At 45.1% G+C, this 14,902-nt stretch overlaps 2 protein-coding genes across 2 annotated transcripts; one reads left to right on the forward strand and one right to left on the reverse strand.

Moving 5' to 3' along the window:
• Positions 1-503: 503 nt before the first annotated feature.
• LOC101599554 (cytochrome c oxidase assembly factor 3 homolog, mitochondrial) lies at positions 504-1,562 on the reverse strand. Its single transcript, XM_004655745.2, has 2 exons — positions 1,317-1,562; positions 504-1,020 (listed from the first exon to the last, which is right to left on the reverse strand). The coding sequence occupies exons 1-2, from the start codon at positions 1,528-1,530 to the stop codon at positions 914-916; spliced, it is 321 nt and encodes a 106-aa protein (XP_004655802.1). The 5' UTR covers positions 1,531-1,562; the 3' UTR covers positions 504-913.
• Positions 1,563-1,865: 303 nt separating this feature from the next.
• Cntd1 (cyclin N-terminal domain containing 1) lies at positions 1,866-14,607 on the forward strand. The gene is made up of 7 exons (XM_004655339.2): positions 1,866-2,037; positions 8,541-8,616; positions 9,602-9,776; positions 10,889-11,051; positions 12,876-13,020; positions 13,748-13,844; positions 14,437-14,607. Exons 1-7 carry the CDS (start codon positions 1,866-1,868, stop codon positions 14,605-14,607), a joined length of 999 nt encoding a protein of 332 aa, XP_004655396.1.
• The last annotated feature ends 295 nt before the right edge of the window (positions 14,608-14,902 follow it).

The raw sequence follows: 14,902 nt of genomic DNA on the forward strand, positions 1-14,902 counted from the left end.
TTGTGGGGTGAGGCAGAGGGGAAGGATTTAGAAGGGATTCTCCTTTCACAATGGGAGGCAGGGTGGAAGCTCCCCAGCCTTCTGGCTTCCTGCCACCAGGTCATGAGGAAATTACAAGACCAATGATCCACTTGGCTAAGCCAAAGTCCTCTCCAGTACCCACCTTAGGCCTGTATTGGCAGGTGCCAGTAAAAAACTAAAATGAAGGCTACTTGTCTCTCATCCTTCATCTTTCTATCTAGACGTGGGGAAAGGCAGCAAAGCCACTGTGTTCTTGTGGGTAGAGGACAGAAGAGTGACCTTCTTCTTCCCCTACCACCTGGTTTGGTCTCAAACAACCCAGTAATCTCTCCCTTAAATCAGGTGGAAAGATCTCACGGAAAAAGTAATTCTAGTTAAACATTTACAGCTCCCTGGGGCCGTGCCACCAATCGTCCAGCGAATGCCTTGGAGCTTTCCAGCATGAAGTGGCATGCGGCTCTCAGCCCCCATACTAGCTTGGCTTCAGGAGAGATGACTCATTTTATTATTCTTAAACTTGACCCCATTTTCCCCACTTTAGGTTACAGCTCCAGAGCTGTCGCTGCCACTCCCACAACCCCCAACCGTTGAGACCCAGGGAGATAAGGGGGTCAAAATTGACCTCAAAGTCGGATAGTCTGGGACAAGCAAGGATGCATACCTTCCAAACAAGGAAACAAGAAGGGCCCAGTAATTGTACACACTGCATGGGAAAAGAGCAACGCTCCTTTGACAGTGGCCAAGTGTATCGTCTCTGGCCTCTCAGGCTCCATCATGGTCCAAAGTTAGTAAGTTGGCCAGTGATGCTGTTGGGGGGCAGGGGTCACCAGGCATCATCCCACCATGTGACGGGGTCTCCAGCAGTTTGAAGATACGCGAAGTCCAATCCAGTTCAGTATCCGGACGCCCTCTCTCGAGCCCGGGCTCGGGCGGCTTTGGCCTCATCTTCCAATTCATCAAGGAAACGCTCCTGGGACACCGAGTAGAAGGTGTAACCATCTGGGGAGGTGGGTTCAGGAAACCACTGGCAATACGAACATTTCCTTCTATCACCCCTGTTATTTTCCCAAATCAGTGATTCTGGAGTCCCACCCTCTCACCCTCTGCTCATTTTGAACCCTGGCTTCGATTCCGTTACAGTTAAACCACATTAAAAAAAAAATCAGGTTAGAAGTATGAAGATTAGGTATTAACCCCATTAAACCCGAAGATTAAAAGCTTGGCTTAGCTCGGCTAAACGTTTCTGTTCCCGGGTCGGTCCCTAACCCCGCAGGCGGTCCAGCCAGGACGGATACAAATGGCTAACACCACGGCCCCGATGCCTAAGCCGGTCACGATGTTCCGGGTCCGCCGCTGCGGCAGCGTCTTCTGCCACTGGGCAAACTGCACCTGCCGCATGAACTGCAGCTGCGCGGGCGTCAACTTCTCCCGCGCCGGGTCTATGGGCTGAGCAAACGGGGCCTTTCCACTCTTCACGTCCACAGGGTCGCCAGCTCCACGCGCCGCCATCTTGCCGCTCCACCCTTAGCGGTCCCGGGTGGGGGCCGCGGCACTCGCTGGGAATAGTAGTCCTCGGCCGCCGCAAGGGGCGTCGGGAGTTGTAGTTTTTCTGGGGCGGGAAAGGCGAGAAGCCGGTTCGCGTACTGATTGGCTGAGCGGCCCGTGGCCGTTGGTGCGTTCGAGGCCGCGGTGGGAACGAGGTTCTCTTGAGATTCGAGGCGAGGAGAAACGCTTTGGAGAAGGAAGGAGGAGTCCAGGCTGTGGCCGAAGACTCGAGATAAGCAGAGGGTGTCAAGTTGACAGACGGTAGCGAAGTGGCCCGGTGCTCCCAAAGGCTTCTAAACATGGACGGAGCCGTGAGGCCGAGGTTGGCCTCCTCCTCCGCTGACCTAAAGTTCGGAGCGGTGGCCACCGAGACCATAGAAAACGCCCTGCTTCACTTGGCCCAACAGAATGAGCGAGCGGTGCAGGAGGCTGCAGGACGGACGGGCAGCTTCAGGGAGACCCGGATCGTGGGTGTGGATGTGGGCTGGGGGAGCTGGGCTTGTGGGAGTCATGGAGGCACTGCCCTTAAGATTGGGTTTGTTCTTATTCACTCAAGTAGTATCTGGGAGTACATGCTTTCCCGCCCTCCCTCTACCCCATCCTTCCTTGCGTCTTGAAGCTGGGTCTCACTCCAGTCCAGGTTGGCCTCGAACTCACAGGGATCCCCCTGCGTCAGCCTAGCTGAGATTACACACCTGGCTCTTTATCAGTACCCTTTTTTTTTTTTTTTTTTGGTTTTTCGAGGTAGGGTCTCACTCTGGTCCAGGCTGACCTGGAATTAACTCTGTCATCTCAGGCTGGCCTTGAACTCATGGCAATCCTCCTACCTCTGCCTCCCGAGTGCTGGGATTAAAGGCATGCGCCACCACGCCCGGCTTATCAGTACCCTTTTTTAAAATTAATTTATTTATTTATTTTGAGAGCGACAGACAGAGAGAGAAAGACAGATAGAGGGAGAGGGAGAGAGAGAATGGGCGCGTGCGCCCCCTTGTGCATCTGGCTAACGTGGGACCTGGGGAACCGAGCCTCAAACCGGGGTCCTTAGGTTTCACAGGCAAGCGCTTAACCGCTAAGCCATCTCTCCAGCCCTATCAGTACCCTTCTTATGCCAGGTATTATAATGGTAATCAAGACACCAGCACACTACTCTTGATTTCTTTTTTAAAAAATATTTCATGTATTTATTTGAGAGAGATGGAGAGAGAGACAGAGAATGGGCACATCAGGGCCTCCAGGCACTGCAAGTGAACTCCAGACACATGTAAAACCTTCTGCATCTGGCCTTACATGGATAATGGGGAATCAAACCCGGGTCCTTAGGCTTCTCAGGCAAGCACCTTAACTGCTAAACCATCTCTCCAGCCCTACTCTTAATTTCTTAAACATGTTTCCAAGTGCTTGTTTTGACACTGTCTGGGAAAAATGTAATAGACAATGTATTGGAAATCTATGGGAAGATCTGGGGTGCAGATCTGAGTAGATTTAAGAAACCAAGGAAAAGATGACTGTATCAATGGTGAGCCTCAGACTTGACAGCATAGGAGTTCCATCAAGAGAAACCATAACTTGGGCTGGAGAGATGACTTAGCAGTTAAGGTGCTTGCCTGCAAAGCCTAAAGGACCCTGGTTCAATTCCCCAAGGCCCATGTAAGCCAGATGCACAAGGTGATGCATGCATCTGGAGTTAGTGTGCAGTGGCTGAAGGTCCTGGCATACCCATTGTCTTTCTATCTGCCTCTCTCTCGCCCTACTCTCTCAAAGAAATAAATAAATTAGCCAGGTGTGGTGGTGCAGCAACCTTTAATACCAGCACCCAGGAAGCAGAGGTAGGAGGATCACCATGAGTTTGAGGCCACCCTGAGACTACATAGTGAATTCCAGGTCAGCCTAGACTAGAGTGAAACCCTACCTCAAAATAAACAATAAATAAATACATATAAAATAAATAATTTTAAAACTTTAAATAAAATGTAACTTGTTTGGGAAATATTTTACTTTGGTTTTGGATCTATATTATTATAGATCTATAATATCTATATTTAAAAGCACTATTTATAAGAGAGAACATGAATGAGAATTGGGTGCACCAGGGCCTCTAGCCACTTAAATTCCAGACACATGCACCACCACGTGCATCTGGCTTATGTGGGTACTGGGGAATTGAATCTGGGTCCTTAGGCTTCACAGGCAAATGCCTTAAGCATTAAGCCATCTCTCCACCACTTAATGTACTTGAAATATTTATAATATTTATTTGAAAGAGAAAGAAAGGAGAGACAAAGAGAATATGAGAATGGTTGCAAATTCCATATGCATGCACCACTTTGTGCATCTGCTTTATGTGGGTACTGGGGAATCAAACCCAGGTCATCCATCAGGCTTTGCAAGCAAGTGCCTTTAACCGCTGAGACATCTCTCCAGCCCAGCATTTGATGAACTTCTAGAGGAATGGCTTATAGCAGGCTATTTATAAAGGAGGTCAGATTTGGAAATAAAAGAGAAAGAGAAGTAGGTCAAGAACAGTTCCTTGGGAAACATTTTGTGTTTAGAGAATTGAAGTAAGCAAAAAGTTTTGAATAAAATGAGTGAGTTGGCTATGGTGGCTTATACCTGTAATCTCAGCACCATGGGAAGCTGAGGTAGGAGAACTGCAAGTTCAAGACAAGCCTGGACTACATAGTACGTTCAGTGCCAGCTTGAGCTAGACCTTGCTTCAAAAACAAAACAAAAAAAAGAGTAGCTGGGGACATAGGAACAGAACAAGGATTTCTGAAAGCTGACCAGAGAGTTTCCAGAAGTATCGTGGTCAGTAGTTTCAGGTACTTCAGGGATATCAACAGGAATGAAAATTGTAAGATGTTCATATTTGATTTGGAATATTTACTGACTTTTGAAGTAACCATTTTAGCAAACTTGGGAAAGTGTTAGCCAACTCACCAAAAATGCAGGGGTAAGTGATGAAGTGGAAACCGCCGGTAAACCAGGCGCTGAAGAAATTCAACAGTGATAGAATGGACAGTGATGGAGCCCTGGCTTAGAAGAGTGGAAGGGGAAGTTCTCTCATGTAATAGCAGATTTAAGCAGAGGAGGTGGAGCCAATAGGCTGTGTCCATAATTCCTTCCACCTAACTCAAGCTCAGGTTTCTTAGAATATTAAAATGGAGGGGCTGGAGAGATGGTAAAGTGCCTGCCACACAAGCATAAGGACCTAAGTTCAGATCCCCAGCACCCATGTAAGGTATCAGACATGGCAGCGCGTGTCTGTAATCCCAGAGGTGGGGGCGAGGCAACAGGAGGATTCCCAGAGCCTGCTGGCTAGTTTGTCTAGCCCAACCAGTAGACTCCCAGTTCAGTGAGAGACCCTGTCTCCAAAACAAAGGTGGAGAGCAGTTAGAACTTAACAGTGACCTCTGGTCTCCACATGCATGTGCATATGGGCACACATACACCTGCACACATGTGCACCCACACTTCCACATACCACACACACATGCAAAGAAATTAAAATGGAAAATAGAAGTGAATGTCTAGATAATTCAGACCAAATCCAAATCAAAATCAGCTGCATACATTTATACCCCAAAACTAAGAAATATGACTAAAGTCAAACAAATAAAAGGTAAAAAGATTTGCTTATAATACAAAAGTATTCTAGGGCTTTTTGTTGAATTGTCTAATTATCTTCTAAGTTATTTAAACATATGCTATGTATTTGCATGATAGAGAGCTAGAAAGAGGTAGATAGAGAATGGGTGCACCAGGGCATCTAGCCACTGCAAACAAACTCCATACTGGCTATCAAACCTGGTCCTTTGGCTTTGCAGACAAGTACCTTAACCCCTAAACCCTCTCTCCAGCCCTTGTTTAATTATCTTCTGAGCTGGACATTGTTACCAGGGCTGTGGTCTGTGTAATAATAAGGTTGTATACATAAGTCCACTTGTAATTTTTTTTTGAGGTAGGGTCTCACTCTAGCCCATGCTGACGTGGAGTTGTGTAGTTTCAGGGTGGCCTCAAACTTACAGCAATCCTCCTTCCTCTGCCTCATGAGTACTAGAATTAAAGGTGTGTGCCACCCCACCTGGCTCTCTACTTTTAATTTTTTTTTCTTTATTTTTTGAGGTAGGATCTCACCTAGCCCAGGCTGATCTGGATTTCACTATGTAGCCGCAGGGTGGCCTTGAACTCATGGCAATCCTACCTGTACCTCTCGAGTACTAGAATTAAAGGTGTGCACCACCACGCCCAGCTATCTACTTGTATTTTTTTAAAAAAAATATTTTATTTAAACTGGGTGTGGTGGCGCACGTCTTTAATCCCAGCACTCAGGAAGCAGAGGTAGGAGGATAGTTATGAGTTCAAGGCCACCCTGAGACTACACAGTGAATTCCAGGTTAGCCTAAGCTAGAGTGAAACCCTACCTTGAAAAACCAAACCAAAAAATAAATAAAAATATTTTATTTATTTGAAAGCCAGGCATGGTGGCGCTCGCCTTTAATCCCAGCACTCAGGAGGCAGAGGTAGGAGGATTGCCTTAAATTCGAGGCTGCCCTGAGTCTACGTAGTGAATTCCAGATCAACCTGAACCAGAATGAAACCCTACCTCGAAAATCTTTAAAACAAAATATTTGGGAGAGGAGAGAGAGAGGGCACTCCAGGGCCTCTAACTGCTGCAAATGAACTCCAGAGGCATGTGCCAGCTGGTGCTAAGGAATTGAACTCAGGTTCTTAGACTTTGTAGGCAAGTGTCTTAACCACTGAGCCATCTGTCTAGCCCTATTTAATTTTTGTTAAGTAGGTTGTTAAACTGTCTTGTGCCAGCTTGACTCTTTTTGTTTGTTTGTTTGTTTTGAGGTAGGATCTCACTGTAGCCCAGGCTGACCTGGAATTCACTATGTAGACTCAGGGTGGCCTTGAACCTCCTACCCCTGCCTCCCAAGTGCTGGGATTAAAGGCCTGTGCCATCACGCCTGGCTTTGACTTCTTTTTATTTATTTTTTTGTGAAACAAATTCTCATGTAGCCCAGGCTAGCCTCAAACTCACTATATCACCAAGGATGACCTTGAACTCCAAATCCCTCTGCCTTCACTCTCAAGCACTGGGGTTACAGATATTTGCCACCATGCCACACTAAGTTGTTTTTCTTCTGAGAAAGACATATTTTTCTCTGAAGATGTATGATGATTTGACTATATGTGTACAAGCTGAGCATCAGAAAAAAATCCAAAAATCTGAAACTTAATGAGCATTAATATGATGCTCAATAAGTTTTGGATTTTGGAGCATTTCTGGTTTAAAATTTGCAGATGAAATACTCAAAATTTCTAATCTGGGCTAGAGAAATGGCTTACTGGTTCAGGTGCTTGCCTCCAAAGCCTAAGGACCCAGGTTCAATTCCCCAGTACCTACATAAACCAGATGTGCAAGGTGGTGCATACAACTGGAGCTCCTTTAAAAAAAAAAAATTAAGGGGTTGGAGAGATGGCTTAGCGGTTAAGGCATTTGCCTGCAAAACCAAAGGGTCCCAGTTTGACTTTCCAGGACCCATGTAAGCCAGATGCTCAAGGGGGTGCATGAGTCTGGAGTTCATATGCAGTGGCTGGAGGCCCTCTCTCTCCCCCTCCCTCTCTCAAATAAAAATAAAGTTAAAATATTTAACAAAATCAAATGGGGCTGGGGAAATAGTTTAGCAGTTAAGGCATTTGCCTGCAAAGCCTAAGGCCCCCAGGACCCAAGTAAGCCAGATGCACAAGGGGGCTCATGTGTCTGGAGTTCATCTGCAGTGGCTAGAGACCCTGGTGTGCCTATTCTCTTTCTCTGTGCCTCTAAACCCCTCTCTCTCAAATAAGAAATAAAACATTAAAAAATAAATAAAAATAAAAACCTAAGCTGGACATGGTGATGCACGCCTTTAATCCCAGCACTCAGGAGGCAGAGGTAGGAAGATCACTGTGAGTTCAAGGCCACCCTGAGACTACATAGTGAATTCCAGGTCAGCCTGAGCTAGAGTGAAACCCTACCTTGGAAAAAACACCAACCAAAAAAAAAAAAAAAAAAAAAAACTTCTGAAACATGAAACACTTGTAGTCTCAAGCAAGCATTTTTGATACCCAGCCTTTGCTGGTCAGTGCTAACTATTCTTGGGTCTGCAGGTGCTTTCTGTGCTAGAACTCACATTTGCTGTTTCCACCCTCTATTGATACTTCAAGCTAAATAGAATTCTATCTGGGACTGTTCTTTCAAAGAGAAACATAAGCGGGCTCAAATCTTGCCAAGGTATCATCCTTCCCAATGATTCTTTCCCTAAATTGCACTATGTTCCCTGGGTTATGGGGATGTTTCTTCAAAACAAGTCACTCCACAGTAACAAACTGGCTCCTGGGGAGAGGCTTAGCCACCAGAGATTTACCCAACAAATTGATGGAGGAGAGGTGGTGTCCAGCTGTAAGGAGAATTGTTTGTAAAGCAATGGGAGTTCTCCAGAGGGTGGTGACTAAATAAACAGTGTCATACAGACTATCAAAGCTCCAGGAGGGATCTCTCTGTGCCTGCCAACATTCCACTGAAAACAATATAGAGGTTAGGGTTTTTATCCATCCAAGAACCTTCCTTGAAGATGGGCAGGGGCAGGTGGGGGTTCCTCAGCATGGTATAGAGGCCAACTAGGCCTGCTGGTATGTTTGTGTGTAACTGGCCAAGCCTTTTATCAGCTGAGACCTGCAGGAAGGCCAAGGGTCACTGAGGGGGCTTGGTAAGCCCTTGACTTTGGCAGGAGCCAGCCTCCTTTCCATGCCTCTGATCTGCCTGTTGGCAGCAAAGGAAACAAAGCTCCACTTTGGTTGTTCAGGCTCATCTTTCTCCCCTCCTGACCCTCTGCTCTCAGCCCCATCGTGGCTTTCACACAATGCCAAGAGTTCACACAGTGGTTTGGGTTGCATCTTGTGAATCAAGCTCTTCTTTCCTGTTTTGGCAGAGTTTGTTTTTCTCCTGTCAGAACAATGGTGTCTGGAGAAATCTGTGAGCTACCAGGCTGTAGAAATCCTAGAAAGGTAAAGCCCTGAGCACAAGGCCTTTGTAAGTGGTGCCCTCATAACGGCTAATGTGTCCAGATCTGTAAAAACTACTGGGAACCTGGAGTGGTGGCACACGCTTTTTAATCCCAGTACTTGGTAGAGGTAGGATCGCCGTGAGTTCAAGGCCACCCTGAAACTAGAGTAAATTTCCAGGTCAGCCAGGGCTACAGTGAGACCCTACCTTGAAAAAAAAAAAAAAAAAAAGGGCAGGAGAATTGCTGAGAGAGTTCAAGGCCACCCTGAGACAACATAGTGAATTTTAGGTCAGCCTGAGCTAGAGTGAGACCCTACCTTGGAAAACCAAAAAAAAAAAATAGTTGGAGCTGGGGAGATGGCTCAATGGTTAAAGGTACTTACTTACTGGCAAAGCTTGGTGACCCAGGTTCAATTCCCCAGTATCCATGTAAAGGCAGATGCACAAAGTGGTGTGTGCATCTGGAGTTCCTTTGCAGTGGGAGGGCGCCTAGTGCACCCATACACATACACGCATGCTCGCTCTCTCTGAAATAAATGAATAAAAAATATATTTTAAGGTTTTATTTTTATTTACTTACTTGAAAGAGAAAGAAGCAAAGAGCAAGAGAATTGGCATGCTAGGGTCTCTGCTATTGCAAATGAACTCCAGACACATGCGTCACCATGTGCATCTGGCTTATGTGGGTACTGGGGAATCAAACCTGAGTCCTTAGCTTCACAGGCAAGTGCCTTAACTGCTGGGCCATCTCTCCAGTCCCCCCTGCAAATATATATATATATATATACACAAATATATACATATACATAGAAAGCATGAGTTGTCCCTTACCATGAGGCCCAGGTTCTACACCATCTCTTTTCCTTGCAATGTAAATTTCTAGTTAGCATTTGATAGTTGATACTTGAGAGGATAAGGTGTAGCATGATTGAAGCACAAAGTCCCTTTAGCTGGTGTGACCATGGGTTGTTTCCTCTCCCCTTCCAGGTTTATGGTTAAGCAGGCAGAGAATATCTGCAGGCCAGCTCCGGTGCAGCCAAGAGTTGACACCAAGACAGAGTCGCAGGATTGGAGGACTCTGAAAGAGCAGCTTTTCAACAAGTTTCTCCTCCGTTTGGTGTCATGTGTTCAGCTGGCTAGCAAACTTTCCTTCCACTACAGAGTAAGGAGCTGGGGTTGCTCAGTGGTAGAAACCAGCTCGCGGACGTGGCTATGAGGAACCTACTCCTAAGCTAGGTGGTACTACTCATGTGCAAATTCCAGAGGGTAATTATGCTTTCTGAGCATACCTCCTAAACACACCCCAGTCACACAGAGGCAGTTACCAAATAGCCTGAAGTTCTGTTCCCATAGTATAATTGCTGGACAGATGCCATCATTCATACAGGTCACCTTTCTTCCCCTTGGATTTAAGGACAGTTTACATAAGGTGCCTGAATTACCAACATGCCTACCAGCAGTAATGAAAAATGATTACACTTAAAAAGAAATATTCCCACCTCACTATCTAATGCCTGTATAGTAAAACACCATTCACCTAGTAAATATTTATTGAGCATCTTCTATAAGCAGATGCTTCAGGAGGTACCATGACTACCACAGTAAAAGATATCGCTGAGCTGGGGTGGTGGCGCACACCTTTAATCCCAGCACTTGGGAGGCAGATAGGAGGATCGCCATTAGTTCAAGGCCAGTTTGAGACTACATAGTAAATTCCAGAGCAGCCTGGACTACAGCAAGACCCTACCTCAAAAAAAAAAAAAAAAAAAAAAAAAATCACACACACACACACATATACACACAGTGTGTGTGTCTGTAGTTTTTGCTCTCAAGAAATTCATTACCTAATGGAAAAAAACATACGTCCCAACAGGGTGAAAGGGGACTCTGATGTAGTGCAAATAATAGAGGGCTAAGACTGTAGTTCATTAACCCTGGAGAGTCAAGGAATATATATTTAAAGAAAAGCATTTTTTGAAGTTGGTTGGTTGGAGATGGGTGGATCCTAAGAAAAGTAGGAACAAAATTAGTGAGAGCAGGGAGAGAGGAGGGAGGGAAGTAGGGAAATCCAGGTACAGGAGGCAGCAGAGTATGTAATGGCTTGGCGAAGGAGAACACGGTGGGTGTGGGAACTGCCAATAATTCTATTTGTGTAGAGTCTGGTGGAATTACCAAGAGAAGACTGGCCTGAAGGCATGGGCTGGACAGTGAAGTGTGTCATATACTCTGCAAGGTGTGTGACTTGTACCCTGATGCCTTTCTTCCTCTGCCCAGATCGTCAGCAACATTGCAGTGTTGGACTTCCTCCAGGCTCTAGGGCACCTGCACACTAAAGAAGAGCTGCTGGAGTCAGAACTTGATGTTTTGAAGTCCCTGAACTTCCAGATAAATCTGCCCACTCCTCTGGCATATGTGGAGATGCTCCTTGAAGTTCTAGGTACTTAATTACATGTGTCAGGGAACATAGGTTGGAAATTTCCACAGAAGGTAATAAAAATGTACCCAGGGCTGAAGAGATGGCATAATGGTTAAGGCACTTGCCTGCAAAGCCAAAGGACCCAGGTTTGATTCCCCAGGACCCACATAAGCCAGATGCACAAAGGGGTGCATGTGTCTGGAGTTCATGTGCAGTGGCTGAAGGCCTTGGCACGTCCATTCTCTTTCTCTCTCTCCCTCACTTCCTCTCTCTCATAAAAATAAAAGTAAATAGCCGGGCGTGGTAGCGCCCGCCTTTAATCCCAGCACTCGGGAGGCAGAGGTAGGAGGATCGCCATGAGTTCAAGGCCACCCTGAGACTACAGAGTTAATTCCAGGTCAGCCTGGACCAGAGTGAGAACCTACCTCGAAAAACCAAAAAATAAATAAATAAATAAATAAAAGTAAATAAAAATACTTTTTTAAGAATGTGCCCAGAGGCTGGCAGGGTGGCACACGCCTTTAATCTCAGCACTCGGGAGGTAGAGGTAGGAGGATCACTGTGAGTTTGAGGCCAGCCTGAGACTACATAGTGACTTCCAGGACAACCTGGGCTAGAGTGAGATCCTATCTCAAAACACCACAAAAAAAAAAAAAATTTGGGAAGAACAGGAGGCTGGGGTGGTGGCACACACCTTTAATCTTAGCACTTGGGAGGCAGAGGTAGGAAGATTGTCATGAGTTTAAGGCCAGCCTGGACTAGAATGCGACTCTACCTCAAAAACAAAAACAAAAACAAAAACACAGGAGGTAGAGAGAATGAGGAGCTGCAGGAAACCCGATGGTGTCTCTGGATGATTGCAAGATGTTCCCTCCAACACCTGTCAGGGAAACCAGCTCAGAGGTCATGGAAGCTGGTTTCTGTTTGAACTTATTAGTACTTTCTTATTGCGGGATCAAAGACTTGACTTTATGAAGTCTAAGATAAGAGAAGAACAATTACATTGTAAATATATATATCACAGATGAGATTTCATTGCTTGTTCCATTGTCCTTTAACAATGACCTAATAGGTTTCTTTTTTCAAAAATATATTTGGACTGGAGAGATGGCTTAACAGTTAAGGTGTTTGCCTGTGAAGCCAAAGGACCAAGGTTTGAACCCCCAGCACCCACATAAGCCAGATGCACAAGGTGGAGCATGCATCTAGAGTTCATTTGTAGGGGCTGGAGGTCCTGACACACCCATTCTCTCTCTCAAATTAAAAAAAAAAGAAAGAATATATTTATTTTATTTAATTAATTTACAATGAGAGAGAAAGAGAGGAGAAACAGAAAAGGCACACCAGGAGAACCTCTAACTACTGCAAAAGAACTCCAGACCTATAAGCCACTTTGTGCAACTGGCTTTACGTGGGTACTGTGGAATCAAACCCAGGTTGTCCGCCTTTGCAGACAAGCACCTTAACCTCTGAGCCATCTCTCTAGCCCCATAATAGGTTTCTTCTTATTTTTTTAATGTATTTTTATTTATTTGAGAGAAAGAGAAAGAGGCACCTACAGAGAAAGAGAAGATGGGTGTGTCAGGGCCAACAGTCACTACAAATGAACTCCAAACACATGCATCCTCTTGTGCATCTGGCTTACATGGGTTCTGAGGAATCGAACTGTGGTCCTTAGGCTTCACAGGCAACCGCCTTAAGTGCTAAGCCATTTCCCTAGCCCCTAACAGGCTTCTTAGTAATAGAAAACATTAACCAAAAGCACATTAGCAACTAAACAGCCTTATGTCATGACAGTCTGATTAAAGAATGACCACTTCATGGTCCCTTCCATGCCCATACTAGGATACAATGGCTGTTTGGTCCCAGCCATACAACTCCATGCAACTTGCCTGACCCTCCTTGACCTGGTCTATCTTCTGCATGAGCCCATCTATGAGAGCCTACTGAGGGCTTCAATTGAGAACTCCACACCAAGTCAGCTACAAGGGTAAGAAACTGCTCTATGGTAGGCTCCTTCCAGGAAGAGAACAGGGGATAAATCGCACAAATAAGGGGAGGGCAGGGGTTTGAGCTCAGAGGTAGGACACTTACACACCAAGTTCAAAACAGCGCCAGCAAAGAACAAAGGAAGGACAAATACAAACTCCTCCAGAGAATAGAATTACCCTAGCAAGCATCCAGAACAGACAGCCTGCCCAGGCCACTTAGCTCTTAGTAACTTCCAGAATGTTGCTTAGGTACAGATGACTGAGCCCAATCAGGAAAACTCTAAAGGCTTTTCCTTTTAATTACTTCAAGTAAAATTTGCATACGTTCTTTTCTAGCTCTTCCTTTATAGCTACTTATAATTTGAGATTACTGGTCTGCTTTTATAGTCACTTGGGAAAATAAAAAGCCAGTCACATGGTTGTGACTTAGACAAGTGTTTGATTATTGGAAAGTCAGACTGGTCAATTTCCAGTTAATTTGTTGGAGAGACAGATGGAACAACAAAGTGCCTGTAAACCACTTATACATTAGGCTTAAGTTTGAATCCTAGTTGACTTAGGGGACGATGGGAGAGCAGATCAGTTAGCTATTACTTGATCATTTCCATGCTAAAAAAATCCAAGATGATCAACATAAGTAAGTCATAGTCGAGGTTCTATGACCCTAAAATTTAGAAGATCACATTTCATCCTAGTTCCAAAATTAATATGGTTTTAATTATTCAGGGAAAAGTTTATCTCTGTAAAGGAAGACTTCATGCTGTTGGCAGTTGGAATCATTGCAGCAAGTGCTTTCATCCAAAACCATGAATGCTGGAGGCAGGTATGCACCACCGAGCAGGACCAGCATGATCAGAATTCATTTGATAGAAAGCAGTCCCCCGTCAGTTAAAGGAAAACAAGATAACCGACAGATGACAAGTGCCTAGGCTCACATTCAAGTAACTGAGCGGGAGTTGTGAGGGCTGAAAAACTAGGGTAGGGCAGAAATGTTTGCTCATTTTCCTCTTATGAAACTAGAGATTGAGGCCCAAATTCACTTGTTCGCTTTCCTTCACAATTATGACCCACCATTATGTTAAAGACTAACAAGTATATCTCACTTCCCAGATACAGAAAATATCAATGCCCACATATCCCCCTTGTATTTCACAAACCTTATACCTAACAGAGGGAAACAATTAGCAGAAAGTTTCCATGCTAACACTATCAGGGCAAAAGCATTCTAATGTCACTTAACCATTAGCACACATTAGAATCTAGATTAACTCTTCTGTACATTAAATGGTTTGAGAGAACAATGGGGGGGTACACAGGAGGAGAGAAAGAGAGGAAAGGGAAGAAGAAAGAGGAAGGGGAGAGAGCACACTAAAACATGTTGAGATCATTGAGTAACAAGAAATCTGTTTCTGAAGGTTGTGGGGCATTTGCAGAGCATCACTGGCATTGCCTTGGAAAGCATTGCTGAGTTCTCTTATGCAATCCTGACTCACAGCGTGGGAGCCAACACGCCTGGGCAACAGCAGCCTGTTCCTCCCCACAAGGCAGCCAGAGCTCTGAGGACTGCTGTTCCCTCCAACACATGAGGAAGGCTGAGCCCACTAGATATAAACAAAACAGCCTTCCTTCTGTCAGTGTGTTCACCCCTCCCTTTGTTTACTCTCATACTCAGGGTACAGATGTTCTAACTCTTCTGTGAACTGTATTTTGTGTTCCAATATTATGCACATTTCTGCATCAGAGTTAAGATGGACAAACGTCCTTTTTTTGTCATATCAGACTAGAAATGTCAAAATGCTGGAAGGAGTTAGATTAGTGAAATTGGTTCATTTTTGGTTAGCAAAAGTTGTTTAGACAAACTTTTCTCTGACTTAATCTAAT

The sequence above is a fragment of the Jaculus jaculus genome, chromosome 9 (genome assembly GCF_020740685.1).
Source record: "Jaculus jaculus isolate mJacJac1 chromosome 9, mJacJac1.mat.Y.cur, whole genome shotgun sequence".
Lineage (NCBI taxonomy): Eukaryota > Metazoa > Chordata > Mammalia > Rodentia > Dipodidae > Jaculus > Jaculus jaculus.

Bases quoted from the DNA above. Each gene is read 5' to 3' on its own strand.
- LOC101599554 (XM_004655745.2), bottom strand. From the start codon at position 1,530: ATGGCGGCGCGTGGAGCTGGCGACCCTGTGGACGTGAAGAGTGGAAAG. The intron at 1,021-1,316 runs GTATCCGTCCTG...CCACCTCCCCAG, and splicing joins GGCCGTGGTGTTAGCCATTT to ATGGTTACACCTTCTACTCG.
- Cntd1 (XM_004655339.2), top strand. From the start codon at position 1,866: ATGGACGGAGCCGTGAGGCCGAGGTTGGCCTCCTCCTCCGCTGACCTA. The intron at 2,038-8,540 runs GTGTGGATGTGG...CTGTTTTGGCAG, and splicing joins CAGGGAGACCCGGATCGTGG to AGTTTGTTTTTCTCCTGTCA. The intron at 13,021-13,747 runs GTAAGAAACTGC...TTAATTATTCAG, and splicing joins ACACCAAGTCAGCTACAAGG to GGAAAAGTTTATCTCTGTAA.